Source organism: Elephantulus edwardii, unplaced genomic scaffold (genome assembly GCF_000299155.1).
Source record: "Elephantulus edwardii isolate Elephantulus edwardi_28Jun2011 unplaced genomic scaffold, EleEdw1.0 scaffold00258, whole genome shotgun sequence".
NCBI lineage: Eukaryota > Metazoa > Chordata > Mammalia > Macroscelidea > Macroscelididae > Elephantulus > Elephantulus edwardii.
Genome location: NW_006400008.1, coordinates 1,948,235 through 1,969,426, shown reverse-complemented (window position 1 = coordinate 1,969,426; position 21,192 = coordinate 1,948,235). Strand labels below are relative to the sequence as shown.

The following is a 21,192-nucleotide window of genomic DNA, read 5'->3' as shown; positions in this document are numbered from 1 at the left end:
TGATGTTAGAGTACTGTGAAAACAAGACAAAGGGAAGAAATAGCTAATTAAATAATTCTAAAGAATATTTTGAGGACAGGCTGAGAAAACAAAGTATGATAACACAAAGTGCAAAGAACTGAAGTCAGAGAATGAAAAGGGAAGAATTTGATTGGCATTTATCAAGCTAAAAGAACTAAAAAACAAATTCAAGCCTCAAGTTGCAATACTGAGAGATGCCATGGGCAAACTTGAATGATCCAGGAAGATCAAAAGCAGATGGGAGGAATACACAGAGTCATCATATCATAAAGAAACAGTCAACACTGAAAAATATCAGGAAGCACCATATGAACAAGAGTCAATGATAATAATGGAAGAACAGAAGTTCAATCTGCATTGGAGACACTCACCAGAAAAACAAGGCACCAGAAATAGATGGGATGTCCGTTGACACAATTCAACTCACAACTATAACTCTGGAGGTGCTTACCAGTCAAAGCAGAAAATCTGGAGGACAGTTGCCTGGCTGACTGACTAGAAGAGACCCATATTTGTTGCTATTACCAAGAAAGACAATCCAAAAGTATGTGGAAATTATTGAACACTATCATTAATATCACATGTAAGTAAAATATTGCTGAAAATCTTCCAAAAGCAGCTAAAATAATATCTTGGCAGAAAACTGTCAGTAGTTCAACAGAGGTTTAGAAGAGGCTGTGGCCTCAAAGATGTCATTGCTGATGTTGGATGGTTCTTGGCTGAGTGCAGAGCACGCCAAAAGAAAGTCTATCTATGCTATTATTTAACTGTGTAGATCAAATCAAACTGTGAATAACGTTGAGAAGAATGGGAATCTCAAAACACTTGATGGTACTCATGAAATCTATACCTAGACCCATAAACTACTGTCTAAATGGAACAAGGAAACACTATATGGTTTAAAATCAAGGCAGTCATGCATCAGGGTTGTATACTTTCTCCATACCTATTCAATCTACACTGGGCAAATAATTAGTGAGGCTGGACTCTGAAAAAGAATGTAGCATCAGGATTGGAGGAAGTGTCATAAAAAACTTGGCTTACTGAAAATAAGGAGGACCTTAAACACATGCTACAGAAGATCAAAGATTACAGCTAACAATATGTATTACATCTCAACATAAGACAGTAACTTTCTGAACATGGGACCAATATGCAACATCATGACAGATGGAGAAAGAATTGAAACTTGCAATGATTCAATCTTTTTTAGATCAACAATCAACAAGCAGTCAGGAAATCAGGAGACATAATGCTTTGGGCAAATCCACTGTAAGGAAATTGTCTTAAAAAAATACTGAAGAGCAATGATGTCATTCTGAACACCAAAGTGTATCTGAATCAGGCCATGGGTTTTTTAAGGAGGCAAGGTTGATGAGGCTTTGCCTGCATATTTTGGACATGTTGTTATAAAAGACTTCCTTGGGGGGAAAAATATGAAGCTTGAAAAAGTGGAGGGTTGATGGGAGAGAGGAAGACCTTGAAGAGGTGGATTTACACAGTGATTGCAACAAATGGGCTCAAATGTATGGGAGAGGATGAGGGTGGCACAACAGAAGACAAGTTTCATGTCTGTTGTTCATAGGGTTGCTATGAGTCATACTCAACTCAATTGCACTTAACCACAACTCTTTGTATTGTATTAGGCTTTAATTAGATCTTTAAAGTAGGAACTTTATCTTTTACAATAATTTTTAGTTCCAATAGTGATTTTTCAATATCTGATTTATGTGAAAATAACCATGATATTGAGAAACAGTAATAACTTAAAACATAGCGGTCCTGTAATAACCACTATTATTCAATGTGTGGTATCAGACATTTTTATATAATTTGACCACATAATGAAAGCAAGTGCTGTAATTAAGCTAGTTTCTTTAAATTCTTTGGAAGTTTTTTTTTGATGAGCAGATAAAATGATATCTCTGCATATTCCTAATTTACAATACTAGGCAATTAGCAATGATTTATACCTCACTCCTGATGACAATTAAACCGAAATATACATGATACTTTGAAATTATTTCTCTAATAAGATTACATTTCATTCCTCATTATCAATTGCTTCCTGACCCTGAAAGAGACGAAGCAGCATCTGAAAATGCATTTTTTTTAAAAAATAAGAAATAGTAAATAGAAACTTTGCATTTAAATTCTTTTATAAAATTTATCAGCATTACAGTCACTTTTAAGGTGGAATGAAGTCATTCACACTACCCATTCTATTTTCTTCCATACCTCAGGCATTTTCTAATGTGGAACTTATTGATTTGCTTGTTGTATTATTTTCAGAATATATTACTGTAACACAGCAACAAAACCTGAACTAACATGACAACAGTTTCTTGATGCCAATACACATTATTGTAAATGAAGTTAGAAGCTCAGATCACCACAATATCTTTAAGGTAACTATATCATTTTAAAATATATTTGAGATGAAACATCTAAAGTAAATATTGGAATTACTGATAAAAGTAAAACACACTGATCTTATTAAGAAAGTGAACAAGGATTCTGAAGAATGCTGCAATGTTTGTTCCATGGCCTTTATGAATCTAAGCTACCTTATATTATTCCAAGCTAATGCAACTTCTACCATAGTTAATGACTCTATGACCAAATGCAAAATACCAGCAATGTCAATCAAGACTAAAAAGTCCATTTGATGATTTGCTTAGTTGACAATGTGATTTATCACTGTGGATGGACTTACTAGTGATCAGTCCCATATCCTTTCGTCCTGGTGAAGCCTACTGATGTGGCCACAACTAATGCTGGTAAACCTGCAAGAAAAGCATCATCACATTTTACATTTGGCTGTAAACATTTTTGCACACGGACCCACAAAAAGCCAGGGCAATCTCCATGTGCCTAAATAAGAATAACTACCTTTGCATGACTCACTTCATAAAGCATATTTCCATTACATGAGTGCTTTCAGTAAGTAAAAAAAAAACCGTGAGAGCGACAGCTGGGTTTTTAACTCAGTGCACTTTTCTGACGTTGCTAGGTTACCACCATGTTTGACATGGCTTAAAAGAAACTAATAACGGAGATTTAGTATATCTTTTAAAGGGTTTTTCTCCCTAGGGGTTTACATGGTTATGAAGGAAAGTAATAGTTTTAAAATCAGAAAGGCAAAAAACTGTTCTCGAATATCACAGAACTGGAACATTTAGTATACACATATTGATCCACATAAAGCTATAATCATAACAGAAAAAAATAAAGCTTATCAGTTAATTCTTCATGATTTACTTGTAATAACAAGTATATAGGAATGGGATTAGGGAGTTCTAAGGGATTGTATTTAGATAGACTGTTCACTCTCTCTTAATAATCCTGAAAGAAGGTCAGACTCATGCCCGTTTCTTTTCATGGATGTTAAGTATAAAAACTCCAAGCAAAGTCCAATCCCTTTTTCAATTACCTTTCTATCAGTTCTAATATAATCAATGCCTTTTAGTTTATGTTTTACACTTACCTCACTCAAAGTCAAGGGGGCTTTTTGTGTGTTAGTGAATAGAGCTCATCTAAAGTATGCTGTTTAAAGTTTTTAAGCTCTGGTTGTTTCTTCCATTCATGTGTGTCTCCTCTCTCTTACTTATTTCTTCCTACCATTTCCTGTCATTCCAGCTAGTATCTTTCCTCTGAGCTTTGTCTAGTGACTATATTTGTTCATGAGTGTCAATGAAAAGACCTACCCGAGAGTATAGGAGGAGGGGGTATTCTACATTTTTAAACAAATGTTACTTGTCAATTTTTTTAAAAAAACTGTATTGTTGTTGTTGTTGTTATGTGCCATCGAGTTGTTTGTGACTCATAGCAACCCTATGTACAAGAGCCCTAAACACCATTCTATTCTGTGCCAATCTCGCTGTCTCAAACCGTATACCAATGAAAGAATTTTTGTTTTACTTTTCAAAGAGAGGAGCGAAGTGGGGGGAGAGGGGTGGGCAGGAAGAAAAATGCAACAGTGAATGAATGGAAATCCAAAATCTCTGCAAATATTCATTAAAATTAATAAAAAAATTGGTACAAATTTACCAGGAATAAATAATTTCTCCCACCATCTGCTTCACAGAAGGATGGGAAATTTTCTTCCTTGCAATATGCTGCATCCCAAAATCCCCTAGAGTCAGCAATGAGTTGGTTGCACCAACCAATTTAATGGCACCCAACAACCACAGCAAGACCATAATTGAAGGGTTCCTCTTCCTCTTTCCATGTAATTTACATTTAAAGGTGGGGGGAGGAAGCTTAGTTCATCACACTTCATGATCTCAACTAAACTATATGCCACTTTTCTGTCTACCTACAGGGTTTCTGGTAGTTAGGAAACATCCGTTTAGCTTTCAGTGACTCTTTTATTGGAGACTAAATGTGACTTACTGTCTCAAGATATTTGATGACAATGTTAAACAATGTGGATGCCAATTATTCTTTATACATCCTCAATAACAGTGTTTATTATATGCACTCTTTATAAGGATCTATGATATTAATTGAGAAAATGCTCTTCTGATTGAATATAAATTTCATTTTAAAAGACCTTTGGCATAGAACCTAGGGAAAGTCAAAGAGCTATGCACTCTCTAATTCTATCTTAAACGCTTTCAACTTTACCCTAGTCAGATAGAATAGATCCTTGATGAAACCTAATGGACAGTGTTCATGAGCCTATTACCTAGGGTGAATTATCCTGGTATTTTATTAAATATACGTACTTGCAATTTTGAAAGTTTTCTCCAACATTTGACTTTCAAATTCATTAGGTTTTCATGTACTATTTATTTTGGTCTAAAATTCCCTAGTTTTTAAAACCCAATGGCAAACATGATGAAATGTTGCTTTCCTCCCCCAATATCATACTTCCTAATAATTACACATTAGAATTGGCCATTTGAAATGTATACAACTTCCAAAAGCCCATTTCCTAGGCAACATGAGAGAAATTTTTCCTAATGATGTCAATTCTGTGTTTTTTTTTTTCTTTGAGGACCCCAGGGCCAGGGGTGAGATTCCATTCATTCTTTCAATGATATTTTCCCTTTCACAAAACCTCTAGTCTTGAATTTTTTTTTCATTCTTGCTGAAAAATTTCCTCAATGGTTTCTTGGTAGGACTGTACATCAAATTAACCCTCATGCTTTAGACTCTATACATTTGAGAATGTTTTGATTAATAGAAAGTACTGTTGGAGAATAATTTGCCTTTCCACCTGTAGAAACTTCAATCTCATTTTGCATTATTTGGATGTGATTAGTCATCAACTAACTCTATAATCATTCATGCTTTGCTCTTCTTCAGTTTCCTAGAACCAATGAATGAATGTTCAGAAATAAACCTTCACTTCCATATGTCAAATCAACCCAAAGAAAATATTCAGGGCATAATCGTTCTCTATTGGTTTACATTACAACTTTCCAATGTTGTTTTAAGAAGACCATAAAAGTGTATATTAATGTACTTACCCCACCCAAGGCACAAAAAGCGTTTCCTTATAAGCCGGGTCCTAATTTTTCCAGTTACAGCCATATATGACTGCCACGCCTCAGTCAAAACCCAACAGAATGAAGCCAGGAAGAAAAAGTGCAAAAATGCAGTGGTAGTTGTACAGATGCTCTGCGAAAACAAAGAAAGATCCACGCTGAATATAGAGGGAACCCTTTGTCCTTGGTAGAATGTTCATCTCCAGCACGTAACCTTTATTTCATCTAGCTGCTTCACCTCTGTAACAAAGTAAGTATACGCAGAAATTTCAGAATTAAAAAAAACAAACACACCAGAATCTTTATGCAGGGCACAGTATCTATGTTACAAAAAAGAAAATTATTATTTCATTTGTGCATTTATTTTTTTTCCCTATGAGGAGAAATCTGATTGCAATTTAACTTTAAGAGAGATTAAACTTACAGATTTACTTGAATTTTTTTCCTTGAGATTTAACTATAGGATTGACCCTTCTTCTGGTTTACACTACAGGCAAGTTGTATAATTATTTCGGTGATATTCTTTATAACCTTCCTTTTTAAGTGAGAATCCTTTATGTTGCTGTTGTTTTCTTCATTGTTAGGTTGTAGCTGGGACTATTTGCTAGCCCAATAGTTTTTTCAAGAGGAAAAAAAAATCCACTATTCCTTTCCTTTCATATAAGTGTAATGTTCAAGGTATCTCAGAAAGTTATACAATGAGGTTTGGTTAAGAGACTTTTGTAAGAATAATAAATTCATTTTAAAGGACTTGATATATTGCTACACTGCAATGTGTACCTTAATCAAATAATTTTGAAAAGCTAATCAAGTCACTGGCAGTCTACAGCTGCAATTTCATAGATCTCTTTTCTTTATGGCATTAAATCGTGGTGAATACAGTCACCATTAGCACTTAGGACTACAAAAGGTCTGTAGCTTCATTTCTGTAAAAGCTACTACTTATTTCACTAATGGGAAAAATTCTTTGTGTAAATATTGTTAGAATCCTCTATAAGCTAGAACCAGTAACAGAAGTAATTTTTTTTGTCACATTCAGAGTGTTGTGTCTAAAAATAGAAAAGCAGTAAAGAGATAGTAGGGCTATATTAGCAAACAAAAAAGCTTAAAAGAAGAAATACAAGCAAAACCAACAAAAACACAGACCTACCCAAACACCTCTGTTACACTCCACTGTTAAAGCAGGGTATCGTTCCAGAATCTTTATTTTGGGGCCCAAATTACTCACATTACTTGTTTATTCTGCTGAAATTTCCAGTGTTTACTTAGCTTCTCAACTCTTCTGATACTGTAAAAATAACTTTATGATGCTTGCATGTTTATCTTACCGATTGTAGTGATAAGCAGTATAGAACCAATCTTCCTTTAAAATCATTTAATATTGAATTAATGCTTTTAAATACAATTTTCAGTATGATATAATCATGAACTGCTTGAACACTTTCTGCACAAATTATGGTTTTAAAGCAACTTCGGGCTATGGTATCCTTCTTCAAGTTACCTTCATTTTTTCTGCAATTAGCAGAGAGCTCTGAGACCTAGTGGTAAGAAACTGCTGCCATCCCAAGAGAAAAGGATTGACAGTCTCTTCCTGCGTGATTTACTGTCTCTGAAAATCCACTGAAGCATCAGCTATGGGTTGGTTTTGACTAAATCACAAACAACAACAGGGAACTCTGGTGGTTTGGGGATAAGGAGCGGCACTGTCGTTCTAAAAGCATGTGGTTTGAATCCACCAACTGCTTCACTGGGTGTGTGCGTGGGGGAATGGGTAATCTCCTGTGTGAGTAAACTGCCTCTGAAATCCTGCTGGAGGGTCCGCTCTGAGTTATTCTGACTTGACAATATACAATGACAACTATGGAATAGTAGTTAAATAATTCAGCTTCTAACTGCAGAGATGATCGTTTGAGTCCACTAGTTACTCTATGGGAGAAAGAGAAGGAAACGTCCTTTCAATAGAAATATATGCTGAGTGAACTAACTCAGTCTCATAAAGACAAATACTGTATACGACCCTTACTGTAGGGGTACTAGGATACAAGGAAGGGAAAGGGATTAATTTTAGGATTACACAATTTGATGGGTGGAGAGAGGGATGGATAAAGGGAAGGGAAAAGATCCAGTGTGAAAAACAATGTATATGAACTTTATGAGCTTTGTATGTAAACCAGTACAGAATACATACATACATACATACATACAGCAAGCACTGATGTCCAACCACAATTGAACGGATTGAGAAATTATGGTACAAGTTACATGATGGAATACTACGCAGTACATAGGGGCAGTGTTTTTGAAAATTACTACCTAACTTGATTGGGACTGGACAGCTTTATGCTAAGTGAACTCACACAGTTCCATAAGGACAAATACTGTATGAGACCATTATTGTAGGAATAGATAAGTAGTAAAATGTATATTAGGATCTAAGGGGGAAGGTTCTGTTGTGCATAGGGTTTTCAGAGGCTTGGGAGGGTGGAGGGACAGCGCAGGAGGGGAAGACCCTCTATGAGGTGGACTGATTCAGTGACTGGGGTAATCGGGATGGGTGTGTCAGAGGCGGTGCGGTTGGCGCAGGATAGAGCAGGGTTTAGGGCTGTTGTGCATAGGGTCGCTATGAGTCGGAAACAACTCGATGGCACATAACAACAACAACAACAACAAGGGGGAAGAGGAAGCAGAGTGGTGAGGATGGGTGGGGGGTAATAATAGAGTCACACAGTTTGATGGGTGGAGGGAGGGGTAGGTAAAGGAAATGGGAAAGAGCTGGTGTATATGAACAATGTATATGAACTTTGTAAGCAAACTAGTATAAAATTTAAAAAAGTTAAAAACCTACTTCTTTTGTCATATATATAGACATATTTTAAATAGCACTGTAAATCCTATAGGGTCACCACTAGTGAGAATCAACTCAGTGGTATCGAGTTTGTTTTATTTAGCTTAATTTAGCCATTACGATATTCCTTTTTCATTGTCCTTTTCCCCAATTAGCTATTTCAAGAAATCTTTTGCATTCTCAGAATTTGGAAGGAATCTGAGAGTATTAGGTATAAAGAGTGTTTATTTTACAAATTTAGGTTTCACTTCAAAACTTGGGAATGTGTTAACAATGTGAGTTAGCTTTGAAGATGAAATTGGGGTTTGGAAAGGTGAATGGAACAAAACTGTATGGCCCACTTGAAGGTGTTAGAGAGTCTCACATTTGGAAGGGATTTGGAGGATCTGGTAGTGTAGTCTGTAGGGACTTGCACTGCAAACCCCAAGGAGGTTCCTGTCTGACATTTTGAGTCTACCTGCAACTCCACAGAAGAAAGAAGCGTTATCTCCTCCAGTGCTATGTCTTTATTGAAAGCATACTGCCTCATCTTTCTCCCATAGAGTGGTTGTGGATTCAAACTACCAGCCTATTATTAACAGCTGATTTTTGAAGGCAAGGATATTGAGGCTCCCTCTCACATATTTTGGGCATGTTGCCAGGAGGGACTGACCATTCCTTAAAGATAGACATCACACATGGAAGAGTGGAGGGTCAGCACAGGAGAAAACGACTGTGGACGACGAGGGTTGAGACAGTAACTAAGATAATGGGTACGTGTGTGTGTGAGTGTGTGTGTGTGTGTGTGTGTGTGTGTGTGTGTGTGTGTGTGTAAATAAGAGACAGTGATATTGGATCAGGATAGGGCTGGATTCAGAGCTAATGTTCACAGGTTCACTGAGTCTCATAACAACAGTACATAACAACATGGCATGCCACCAGACTGTGAAATTACTAAAAAAGACAAAGCAAATGAAAGTAACTTAAAGAAGGATATCAAAACCAAAGTTGTTTCTAATTAAAAGTATAATTTGTGCAAAAATTGTTGACAAATGAAAAATACGAGTCAAAGTATATCAATCACTTCAAAGTCTTAATATCGCTCCAAAATTTCATGCACAAAAAGAGAAAAGAGTGAATTTGGGAGGAAATACTGTATTTAATGATACAATACCAGAAAATTTCTCAAGTTTTTAAGATCCTCTTGACTGTACAGACACACACAAATATCCCTCTCTATCTTAAACTGGAATTTGTGAACATCAAGAATAAACAGAAAAATCTTAAAAGCTGCCAGAGTGAAAAGACAAATTACTTACAAAGAAACAAGTATCAGAGTGAAACTGGACTCCTTGTGAGCAACCCCAGGCACAGGAAGATTGTAGAATAATACCCTGAATGTTCTAAGGGGGGAATAGCTTTGAAAATAGACTTCTACACCAAGCCAAACTATTATTCAAGTGAGAGGCAGAAATAAAGATATTTTTAGAATTGAAAGAAACTTTGAAGTTTGTCTCCTCAAAATCTCTGAAAGAATTGCTAGAAAATGTAAACCAATAAGTTAGAAAAGAATTTTAGAGTATGGATTGAGGAAAAAAAGATGTAACACATATAACTAAAAGTTTATTTTAAATTAAAATTACACAGTTCTTATTTATGAAATTCTTGTGTTTAAAAGGTGAAAAAACAGCTGCAAGGTGACAGAGAGAAACGAAAGTGTATGAAATATCTTTCCCTAGACACATTAGAGCTACTGGTTAACTTTATATGATGGAAAATATGTTTAAATATTTATGCTAACAATGGTAAGGTAATGACAAAAACACGAAAGCAAAATAATAAAAAACATTCAAGAAATGGAACAGCATAATAAGTATTTTCACAAAAGCAATAAAATTGGAAAGCAAAATTAAAATTTTTCATCTCTGGGAAAATTAGTTAAAAAGAAAATATATAAATTATAAACAAGAACTTAATTTTAATGAAGTTAATTTTAAATTAAATTAAAGTTAAATTTAAGTGAACTTAATTTTGATGTTTAATATGGAAACATTTGTGGAATTTAATTAGGATACTATCAAGGATATGTATTGCCTAAAATATGATAAAAAAATAAAATTTAAGTAAATAAATTACTTAAATAAATATGAGGAAATATTAAATAAAAAATATGAACAATATATAATAAACTCTAAGGAAAGAATTAATTGAATTCTGAATTAATCAGAATTACTGATTAATTAGAATTACTGATTAATTATACAATATTAACTCAAAAAGGCAACTAAAACAGCCAATGTTTTGGGAATTGTGTATTTTAGAAAAGGTGTGGGGAAAGAAAAACATACCCATGAAATTAAGATCTGGCTTATCCAGTTCATTAGACATGATCTGTACATTATGGATATTACAATAAAAAAGAAAACCATAAACCACCCTCACTTGTCAACACAAAATAAGAAAGTACTAAATAAAAGATAAAACTACAATAAATAGATCAAATAAGAGAACGCACAGAAATGCAAGAGGATTTAACACGAAATACGACTTCTATATATTTCTAGTTAAAGAAACTAAATGATAATAATGATAAATGTGATATGATTAAATTCATAGCCATTAATAAGACCACAACTGCCACCCAAGCAGATGTATGCACACCCATGTTTATCGCGGCTTTGTTCACAATAGCAAATAGTTGGAAACAACCTAAGTGCCCATCAACAAACGAATGGATAGAGAAGCTGTGGTATATTCACACAATTGAAAAACAAGGAAGTCATGAAATATTATTCCAAATGGGTGACCCTGGAAGCTATTATGCTGAGTGAACTATCTCAGTCAAACAGGGACAAATACTGCATAGTGCCACTGTTGTAAAACAGGACTGACATCAGGGTTGGGGGGAGACTGAGAAAGATGGGATAAATAATGTACGCTGCATTAAAACAGATGAGGGAGAAAATTGTTTAAAAGAGATATGTGATGAGGTATTATTGTCATAACAGGAGTCCAGAATGAAGGCTGTGTAGTACAGTGAACCTGGGGGGGGGGGGGCACTGAGGGATTGTATAACAATGAAAGAATTTTTCTTTCACTTTTCAAAGAGAAGAGTGAATGGGGGAAAGGGTGGGCAGGGAGAAAAGTACAACAGTGAATGAATGGAAATCCAAATTCTCTGTAAATTTTCATTACAATTAAAAATTTAAAATTTGAGAAAAAAATAAGTCTTGCTTGCAAATTAGAAAGAACACAACAAAAGGTACCTTAAAATTATAGTGAAAATCCTACTTTGTATTGAAACATTACAAGCAGTTCCATCAGCTATGAATAAGAGGAGATTCATTGTCACTTCTGTTACTACTGCATGGCACTGGAAGTTCTCATCAAAATAATACAAGAAAAAGCAACATGAAAGAAAGAGATAAGATTATTATTCCTGCAGACAGAGTAGGAAGCAAGGTTGACCATCTCCTTCTGAAATAGCAAGCCTCTGAAATCTCTATGAATAACAGAGGAACATGGGCAGCTATAGTATCAGAGGTAGAGCTCAGATCAGAAGTAAAACAGAATGAGAAGAAACAACTGCAAGTGTCCTTTAATAATTGGGGCATGGAATTTATGTAGTATGAATGACAACTAGAAGTTGTAAAAATGAAGTGAATGAATGAGAATTGACACTTTAGGCATTAGTGAAATGTGATAGACTGTCATTGGCTCTTTTAGTTAACCAGTCACATTGTCTATTATGCTGGGAATGAAAAACAGAGGAAGAATCATGTGGCGTTCATAGGTAAAAAGACAATTTTAAGTTCCATGTTGAAGTACAGTGTTGTGAATGATCGGATACTATCACTATGCATACAAGGAAGATGTGCTAATATAACTATTATTCAAACATACACACACAACTAAAGTCAAAGAGGAGGAAATGGATGGTTTTACCAAACTTTCCAGTCTGAAATGGATCAAAGGTGCAATCATGATGTGTTAATGATAATTGGTGACTGGAATGTAAAAGTTGGAAATAATCAAGCGGAGTGAAGAGGAAATGGCAAGAATCCAGGTGAAAAGACAGGGCAGAGATGGGCAAGGTCAAATGGTGGTTAATTTTATGGTACATAATGCATGAGAATAATTATATGAAGCACAATTTGAATGAGGAAGAGTGTAAAACACAATATGTATTAATTTTGTAAGCAAACCAATTAAAACAAAATAAAACAAAACAAGAAGTAGGATTAATAATAAAAAAGTATGGATCTGGTGACAGAAAAGAGGCCAGAAATTAAATGACTGAATTTTGTAGGATCAGGGGTCATCACAAATACCTTTTAGAAAACCCAAAAAACAAGAGCTATCCACAAGAACTTTACCTGATGGACTGTGTAGGAGGAAGATGACTCTGTTGGTTTCTCATTGGAGAAACTTAGTATTAGCAATTAAAACTAGGCCAGGGGCTGACTTTGGAAGAAACCATCAATTGTTCATGAGCAAGTTTAAATTGAGGCTGAAGTCTACAAGAATCAAAATATGGCCTTAAGTCTATCCCATCTAAATTTAAAAAAAAAAAACAAGTAAAATATCTCTGGTACAGATTTAAGGCAGTGGACACCAATGATTGAAGACCAGAAGAGTTGTGGGATGGCATCAATGGTATCTAACATGAAGAGCACAGACGGTCATTACAAAGACAGAGAAGGAAGAAAAGACCAAAATGGATGTTGGAAGAGACTCCAAAAATGTCACTACAGCATCGAGAAACCAAAACAAAAGGAAGAGATGATGAAGTAAAAGAGCTGAGCAGAATATTTTAAAGGGCAGCTCAAGAAAACAAAGTAAATTGTTATAATGGAATGTGCAGAGAGCTGGAATGGGAGATTAAAAAGGGAAGAATTTGCTCAGCATTTCTCAAGCAGAAGAAAACCAAATTCAAGGCTCTTGCAATACTGTGAAATGCTATAGGAAAACTCTTGAATGATCCAGGAAACACTAGAACAAGATGGAGAGAATACCCAGAATCACCACACCAAAAAGAAATGGCCAAGACTGAAATATAATAGGAAGTACTATATGATTGAGTCAATGGTGATGAATCTACACTGAAGACATTAGTAAAAAAATAAGGCACCAGGAGCAGATGGAGTACCAAATGACATGTTTGAAAAACAGCTGCAGACTTGGATGTGCTCACCACTCTGTGCCCGGAACTTTGGGGTGCAGTTATCTGGTGATCAAACTATCAAACAATATCATTGCTATCACATGAAAGAAAAATATGCTGAAGATAATGAAAAAAAAATTATTAGTACAAATCACTGACAGAGAAGTGCCAGAGGTCCAGGCTAGGTTTAGAAGAGATCATGGCTCCAGGGATATCATTGTTGATGTCAGATCCGGACTGAAAGCAGAAAATACCAGAAGATTTATTTTGTGCTTTATCCTATTTATTCTATTTAGCTATTTTATTCTATTCTGTTTATTCTATTTGTGCTTTATTGACTATGCAAAGACATTGAATGTGTGGATGGTAGCATACTATGCTCAACTTTTAGAAGAATGGGAACCCCAGAACACTTAATTTTGTTTGTGTGAAACCTGTACCCATGGTGGGCAGTGTTTGGTGGAGCTCCTGATTAAAACAAGCTTGGAAGCAGGAGTGGCATCTCCTGAAATAGTTTGCCTCCCAAAACTCTATGAACTTGAAGACACAATGGAAGTTATACAAGTGTTCAGGTCTTTCATTCTTTGGGTCGCTATGAGTCGTCTACGACTCAACAACACTTAACAACAACATGCCTAGATCAAGATGCTGTTGTCTGAATACAGGAAGGCAACGCTGCATGGTTTAAAATCAGGAAGGGTTGGCATTAAGATTTTATCTTCTCTCCATACTTATTCACTCTGTATGCTGAGCACGTAATTTAAGAAGCTGGATTCCATAAAGAAGCGTGTAGTATCAAGATGTGAGGAAGACTCCTTAACATCCTATGTTATGCACATGACATAACTCTGCTTACTGAAAGTTAGGAGGACTCGAAGTACTTGTGACAGAAGATCAAAACTATAGCCTTGGGGTATATTCGAAGTAATGGAAGAGCTGGATCATATGCAATTTCTATGTTCAGCCTTCTCCCCTACTTTGTAAATTACAAAATTCAGATACAAATTTTAATAAATTATCTCACCCCACCCCATGTTCAGCTTTTTGAGGAAGTACCAAACTGTCTTCCAGAATGGTTGTACCATTGTACAATCCCACCAATAATGTATAAGAGTTCCTATCTCATCACATTCTCTCCAATACTTATTACTTGTTTGCCTGTGAAACCTTGCCACTGCTACTGGAGTAAGATGGTATCTTATGGTGGTTTTGATTTGAATCTCTCTTATTGCCAGTGATTTGGAACATTTCTTCATATGTCTGTTGGTCATTTGCATATATTTTTCCATGAAAATCCTTTCCATGTCTTTTGCCCATTTTGTAATTGGGTTATCAGACTTTTTCTTGTGGAGGTTCAGGAGTATTCTATGAGAACTGAGGCTCAAATGGAAACTTGTACACCAGTTCTCATAGCAGCATTATAGACCATCACAAGAATATGGAAACAGTTCAGATATCCAACCGCAAATGAATGGATTGAGAAGTTGTGGTACATTCATACAACGGAATACTACACAGCATACAGGAGCAATCATTTTATAAATTACTACCTAACTTGGGAGGGACTGGAGAGCATTATGCTGAGTGAACTAACTCAGTCCCAAAAGGACAAATACTACATAAAACCATTATTGTAAAATGAGTATGAAGATTTAAGGTGGGGGCAGGGTTGGAAATAGAGAGGTGAGGATGGGGGTGTAGAGTATTAATCATAAGGTTGCACAATCCAATGGGTGGGTGGAATGAAGAATTGGGAAGCAATTTTTGTGAAAAACGTGTTAAAACTTTGTAAATAAATCAGAGTAATATAAAAAAATTATAAAAAAGACTACAGCCTTTAATATGGATTACATCTTGACATAAAGAAAACAATAATTCTTGCCAATATAACAATAGGCAACATCATGAGAGATGGAGAAAAGTTTGAAGCTGTCAAGGACTTCGTCTTATTGGATTCACAATCAATACACTTAGTACCAGTATTAAGGAGATCAGAAGACGTATTATATTTGGAAAGTCTACAGTCAGGGATCTTTCCGAGATTTACTGAGGAGTAATGATGCCTGTTTGAGGATTAAGGTGCACCTGATTTAGGCCATGGTCTTTTCAATCACTTTCTATGCATCTGATAACTGGGCAATGAATTAGAATGACGGAAGTATAAGGAAAGCCTTTGATTTATGGTGTTGGAGAAGAGTACTAACTGAATATCCCATGACTGCCAAAAGAACAAACAGATGTGTCTTGGAAAAGGTGCAGTCTGGGAACTCTTTGGAGTCAAGGATGACACAGTTTCATATCACACACTCTGGGCATGTTATTACAAGGAACAATTTTTTGGAGAGGGACATCAAAGGAGCATCGGCAAAAGAGAGAAAGACCCTCAACCAGATGAACTGACACCAAAATTGCTGTAATGGGCTCAAGTATATAAAAAATGATGAGGCTGGCTTAGGATAGGGCAAAGTTCAAATCTGTTGTTCATAGGTTCTCTAAGATTTGTAGTTGACTTGACGGCACCTAACAACAGCATACACTGATATCAGTACACAAACTAATTTCCTATAGGTCAAAATAATTTACAAAAACGCAGTATAAAACTTCTACTTAAACAGGAGTTTTTTCTCTCTCTTTCCCCCCCTAAAATATACAAAAAATGACATGGCTTTAAAGCCATGAGGTAAAACAGAATATGCCATAGACAGTAGAGGGCTGAGGATGTTGGCATGTTCAGATAATGTTGAGGGAGATAAGTTGGCCATAAGGGAGTAGAGAAAGTTATAGCCTGAGGGATCATGATGAGAGTGGTGATGGAAATACTGGGTGTAATAGAGCTAATTTATTAGTGAGATCCTCTGAAGGATTTAATACTTGAGAAAAGTTAAAGAATTAGAAACAAGAAGATACAGGCTTGCATATGGCTGAAAATTCTCTGTATGGAATGACTGGATCAGTTTCTTCCCCACTCGGTGCTGCCCAACATTGTCACAAAGAGGTTCTGTGAAGCACATCCAATCCAGGAAGAGTACGCGTTTTAGATCCTTCTTGAATCACCACCAGAAGGCCTCACCTTTGGTTTGGCAGCACAACTCCCTGCACACTAGTTAAAATGTGGACCACATTAAGCTCTATGGAAGAAGGCTGGCCATCCTCTTCCAGAGTGATTTATATCCTCCAGTAACCCACTGGAGTTTCAGCAGACTACTCCATGTCAATGAGAATGTTTTGGTTTTGTTCTACATGTGAAAGGACAGCTGGATATAACCAGATGGTTGAAAAGGTCTTCAACATGGAAAACAAAACAAATAAAATCCACAAAGAAGAAAGAAAATGAGTAAAAAAAAAAGTAAAGGCAATAGAAAAATGAAAACAAACAAAACTTCAAAAAGAAAAAATTCTTCAGAAAGTGAGAAAAGAAATAGTGTATTTACAAAAGTATTAGGGAAATTATTAAATAACAGAAGAAATGTTTTATTCATAATAACAACAGAAACAGAAAGTCCTTTCAAATAAAGAAATTTAACACAAGATTCCTGAAAACTTTCAATGTCAAAACTTGTGACAATGTATTGGGGAGAAAAGGCTTGAAAAAAATGTAAAATATGAAATATACAAGAATTCAAGATATCAATATTATATAAAAGTCAGTATCTTATAAAAATATTCCATACATTTCCATCAAGTCTTAATTTCTTTTTAGTTTTGATGGTCCTCCACTGGGTTTCTGATGCAATACATGTTAGTAGGAACTGACTGCCCATCTTTCTCCCAAGTGCTGGTGGGTGTGAACTGCTAAAGATGTGAAGCCTTTCGGTCAGCAGTGCAACATGGTATAGAATGCCATTAGGGCTCCTTTAGTTAGCCCCTATTTATTATTGGGCTGTATAACAAATATCTTCATCTATAATGATGCTGAAGTTTCTATCTTAAAAACAAACACAAAATCTACTCATTTTCATTAACTTTTTGTTTTTTCTTTGTTTTTACTGCTACTACCTCTTTCCAATCATAGTCAAATGGCTTGAAGTGGTAAAATAAGTGTTAATACTCTGACCATTCAACATTTCTCTTAATTTACCCTCTCACGGGAATTGTTCAGGCCTTCCTAATTTTCTAGTGGTAAGAAACTGTGCTGCAATGCCAAAGGCACACAGGTTCAAATCCACCAGCTACTCCAAGGGAGAAGGATGGGCAATCTCTTCCCATGTGATTTAGTGTCTCTGAAAATTTGCTGGAAGGTCAGGTTCTGACCCTCCAGTCAGATTTTACTTGACAGTACAAAGTAACAACTATCTCATAAGTCGTAGTGGTCTGAGTGGGGGGGAAGTTGTGCCTCTAATGTAACGGTGGTCTGAGTTCATCAGAAGCTCCAGAGGAGAAAATGGATGAGCTCCGCCCATGTGCTTTTGTTGTTGTTGTTGTTTTGTGCCGTGTGATTTACAGCCTCTGAAAACCCTTTGGAGCATCCTCTACTATTCTACTCTGCCAAGTGATTGCAATGAGCTTGAGTTTTTTTCATGAAAGTTCTCAATTAAAAAATAAATGGACCTCAATGTTTTAATTTATAAAGAAGAGACTTATTATATTTACTATATTTATATTTCCTAGTTCTAACTCTGTACTGAAATAATCTCATCTATTAATGGTCTTAACAGGCTATTTTTGAGTTAATTTTGGTAATTTATAATTTCCATTGTGTTAGCAGACTATCGTGTGTAATGATTAAAAATAATTTTATAGCTTATTTTAATTTTTGAATGTTGTAAACCTGTATTTTCTATTTCTTATTAACTATCTCAAAGTCATTTTATTCACTTCAAAAAAAATCTTAATGATGTCTTAGTTCTACTTGAAAAAGAAATTTTATATTGAAACAATAAAGCATTTCTTAGTGTGTGAGATAATATTTTTTACTACTTTCATTTGGCAGATTGTCAAAAATTCTAAAAGCAAGATATAAAACACAATGTTTATCTTTTCTCCAAACCTTCAAATGAATTAGAGAAGGATATTAGCATCTAAAGACTAAGCAATCTCAGTTATCTATTTTGTATTCATTTCAAACAGCAAAAAAGAAAATGCTTTTTGTATAATGCACATGATGTAAAAAACCTACACAGAATACAAATGGAGAAAAATTTGCTTTTACTAGAAACACACAAAAAAGAGGATGTTTAGATGAAGTACTCTAGGAAAATGGTTGTTGTTTTTGTTGATATGCACCGTGGAGTCAGAACCAATCCATAGCTGCCCTTTCAGTGGGTTTTCAGAGGCAGTAAATCATAGGAGTGGAGATTGCCCATTTTTCTCTGTCGAGCAACTGGTGGAATCAAACTGTATACCTTAGGGTTGCAGTGCAGTTCCCTAAGACAATATTGTTGTTGTGCCTTCTAGTTGAATCAATGCATAGCTAACCCTCCAGACGGTTTTCAGAGGCAGTTAATTGTACAGGAGGAGACTGCCCTTCCTTCTACAGAACAGCTGGTGGATTTGAACCACACACCTTTGAGACTGCAGCGCAGTATTCAAGGACTACTCAAGAAATCACTTGTAGTTACTGTAGCATTTCAATAAACTTAGATGAACTCAATAATTTATAAATGTAATTTTAATTATATAATTTTTTTTCTATTCACACATTAATTTGTCTATAATAAGGAAATTAGTAGCACATATATTTTTGTATTCACATAGTTACATTACAGGATATATCAGTAATTTCTCAGATCTCAGTTCCTCAGATGACCCAGAAAGTATTCTGTCTCATCATCATCATCACAGTAGTCTTAAAGGCAGTCTTTGAAAGATTAAACTATTAATTGCATATTTATATTATTTGAGGATGGCATTTCCAAAAGACTGAAATTGAGTTACTGTGAGGATAAAATTGGATAAAAGATAATAATTTGCACAGAGATTATGCAAACTTCATATACCGTAAGCACTCAGTAAATGACAGCTATTAATATCAATTAATGGCTTAGTCAAATACATAAATTGATTTTTTTATTGCAAAATAAGTGTGACTGAGGATATTTAATAGTATCAAAGATGCCATAAGAAAACTGACATATGAAGTAGTTGCCTTGCCTTTAAACAGCTGTTGCTGTTGTGTTCTGCAGAGTCTAAAACAATCCAAGCTGACTGTCTAGCAGGTTTTCAGAGGCAGTTAATTGCACAGGAGGAAATTACCCATCCTTCTCCCATGAAGCAGCTGGTGGCCTCAAAACATGTGCCTTTGGGATTGCAGCACAGCTTCTTGCCACTAGGCCACCAGAGCTCACAAAATGAAAAACCCAGAGAGGATGGTATATTGTGATCTCCAATTGGGAAGGGCCTTTAAACAGTCAATATGTTATAATGAAAGTATTTTATAAAATAGGAAATAAAGCACAGATAGATTAAATCATGTGTTCAAATTTACATAGATGAAGAAGCCTGGATTTTCCCACAACAGTATGTTGTCCTGTGAGCAAATGACCATAATTTTGGTGATACATCTTTTGATATGATTATGTTGTTTCATTTTAAACCACCTCAAACTTTTTATCAGAAATGGCATATAAATAATAAAAATATTATTATAAACAAACAAAATGATATTACATATTAAGTTACTGGTTTCTGTATCATCATTAACTAATGCAGGAAAATTGGATCATTTTAAAATATATCTACTATGGTTATATAAACTTCACCAACACATATGGACAGAACACTTGAAACTCAATGAAATTCATCATTAAACTCAGCAGGCACTGTTGCCACAAGGTTCATAATTTTGTAATATTCGATTAAAATCTCCCTGGCATTAGCAGTTCAATCAGCAGCATTTTGTTAATGTCACTTTATCCTCATTCCAAAAAGCTGTAGCAAGTTGTATCTATGAAAATGCCATTAATACACAGCTGTCAAATGTCTTTCATAGATCCTAAATACTTAGCCTCTCAATCTTCCCCTTAGATAAAAATAGCAATAAAAGAGTTAAAATGTAATCTCTTTTTCTAGAAAATTCTTAGCTCATCATTAATTAAAAGTTGCAACACATGCTTCAAAGCTTTGCTTTAAAATCCCCAAGATACAGAAACATCATCTTTTTAAACCATATTTTTCTTTTTTTCCTCTTTTTTCTATTTTTTCATATTTTTCTTAAAAAATTACTGTGGCAAATAATTTCTGCATAAAGGAAACCTGTTACACGTTGACTTCTCACGAAGTGAAGAGCTTGCCAATATAAAACCAGACATGATACAAGACAGTGACTGAAGGAGCAATGAAAAGCAATTCTAAATATACCACCTCAAAAGGTTGCAACTCTAATCTAGTAGATTTTTTTACTTTAATCTTAAAATAAAGCCTGAGTAGTCACAAGAAAATAAATGCTAGATCGATATCGATAGATAAAAAATCTGTTCCACAAATGCTGAAAATGTGTATCTCGTAGAAAACAGGCTCATAATTTGAAGAGCTTAGAAAGTTTGCCAAACATACATAACAGGAAAATCTGATTTTTTTAAAAAAAATATGTCCTTTGAGAATTCAAACATTTGTACATCATACACAGCAGATGCTTCATTTATATAGTGCTATATCCAAGCTTGTTGTTGTTGTTGTTATGTGCCGTCGAGTCATTTTCGATTCATAGCGACCCTATGCACAACAGCCCTAAACCCTGCTCTATCCTGCGC

At 35.2% G+C, this 21,192-nt stretch overlaps 1 protein-coding gene across 1 annotated transcript in view; it reads right to left on the bottom strand.

Moving 5' to 3' along the window:
• The window catches only part of BAI3 (brain-specific angiogenesis inhibitor 3), a 1,132,296-nt gene that overhangs the window by 88,841 nt on the left and 1,022,263 nt on the right, over positions 1-21,192 (bottom strand). Inside the window, exons 19-20 of the mRNA XM_006899477.1 lie at positions 5,499-5,649; positions 2,738-2,807 (exon numbers count right to left, since the gene is read on the bottom strand). Coding sequence (XP_006899539.1) covers positions 2,738-2,807; positions 5,499-5,649 — 221 coding nt within the window. The remainder of the gene's footprint in view (positions 1-2,737; positions 2,808-5,498; positions 5,650-21,192) is intronic.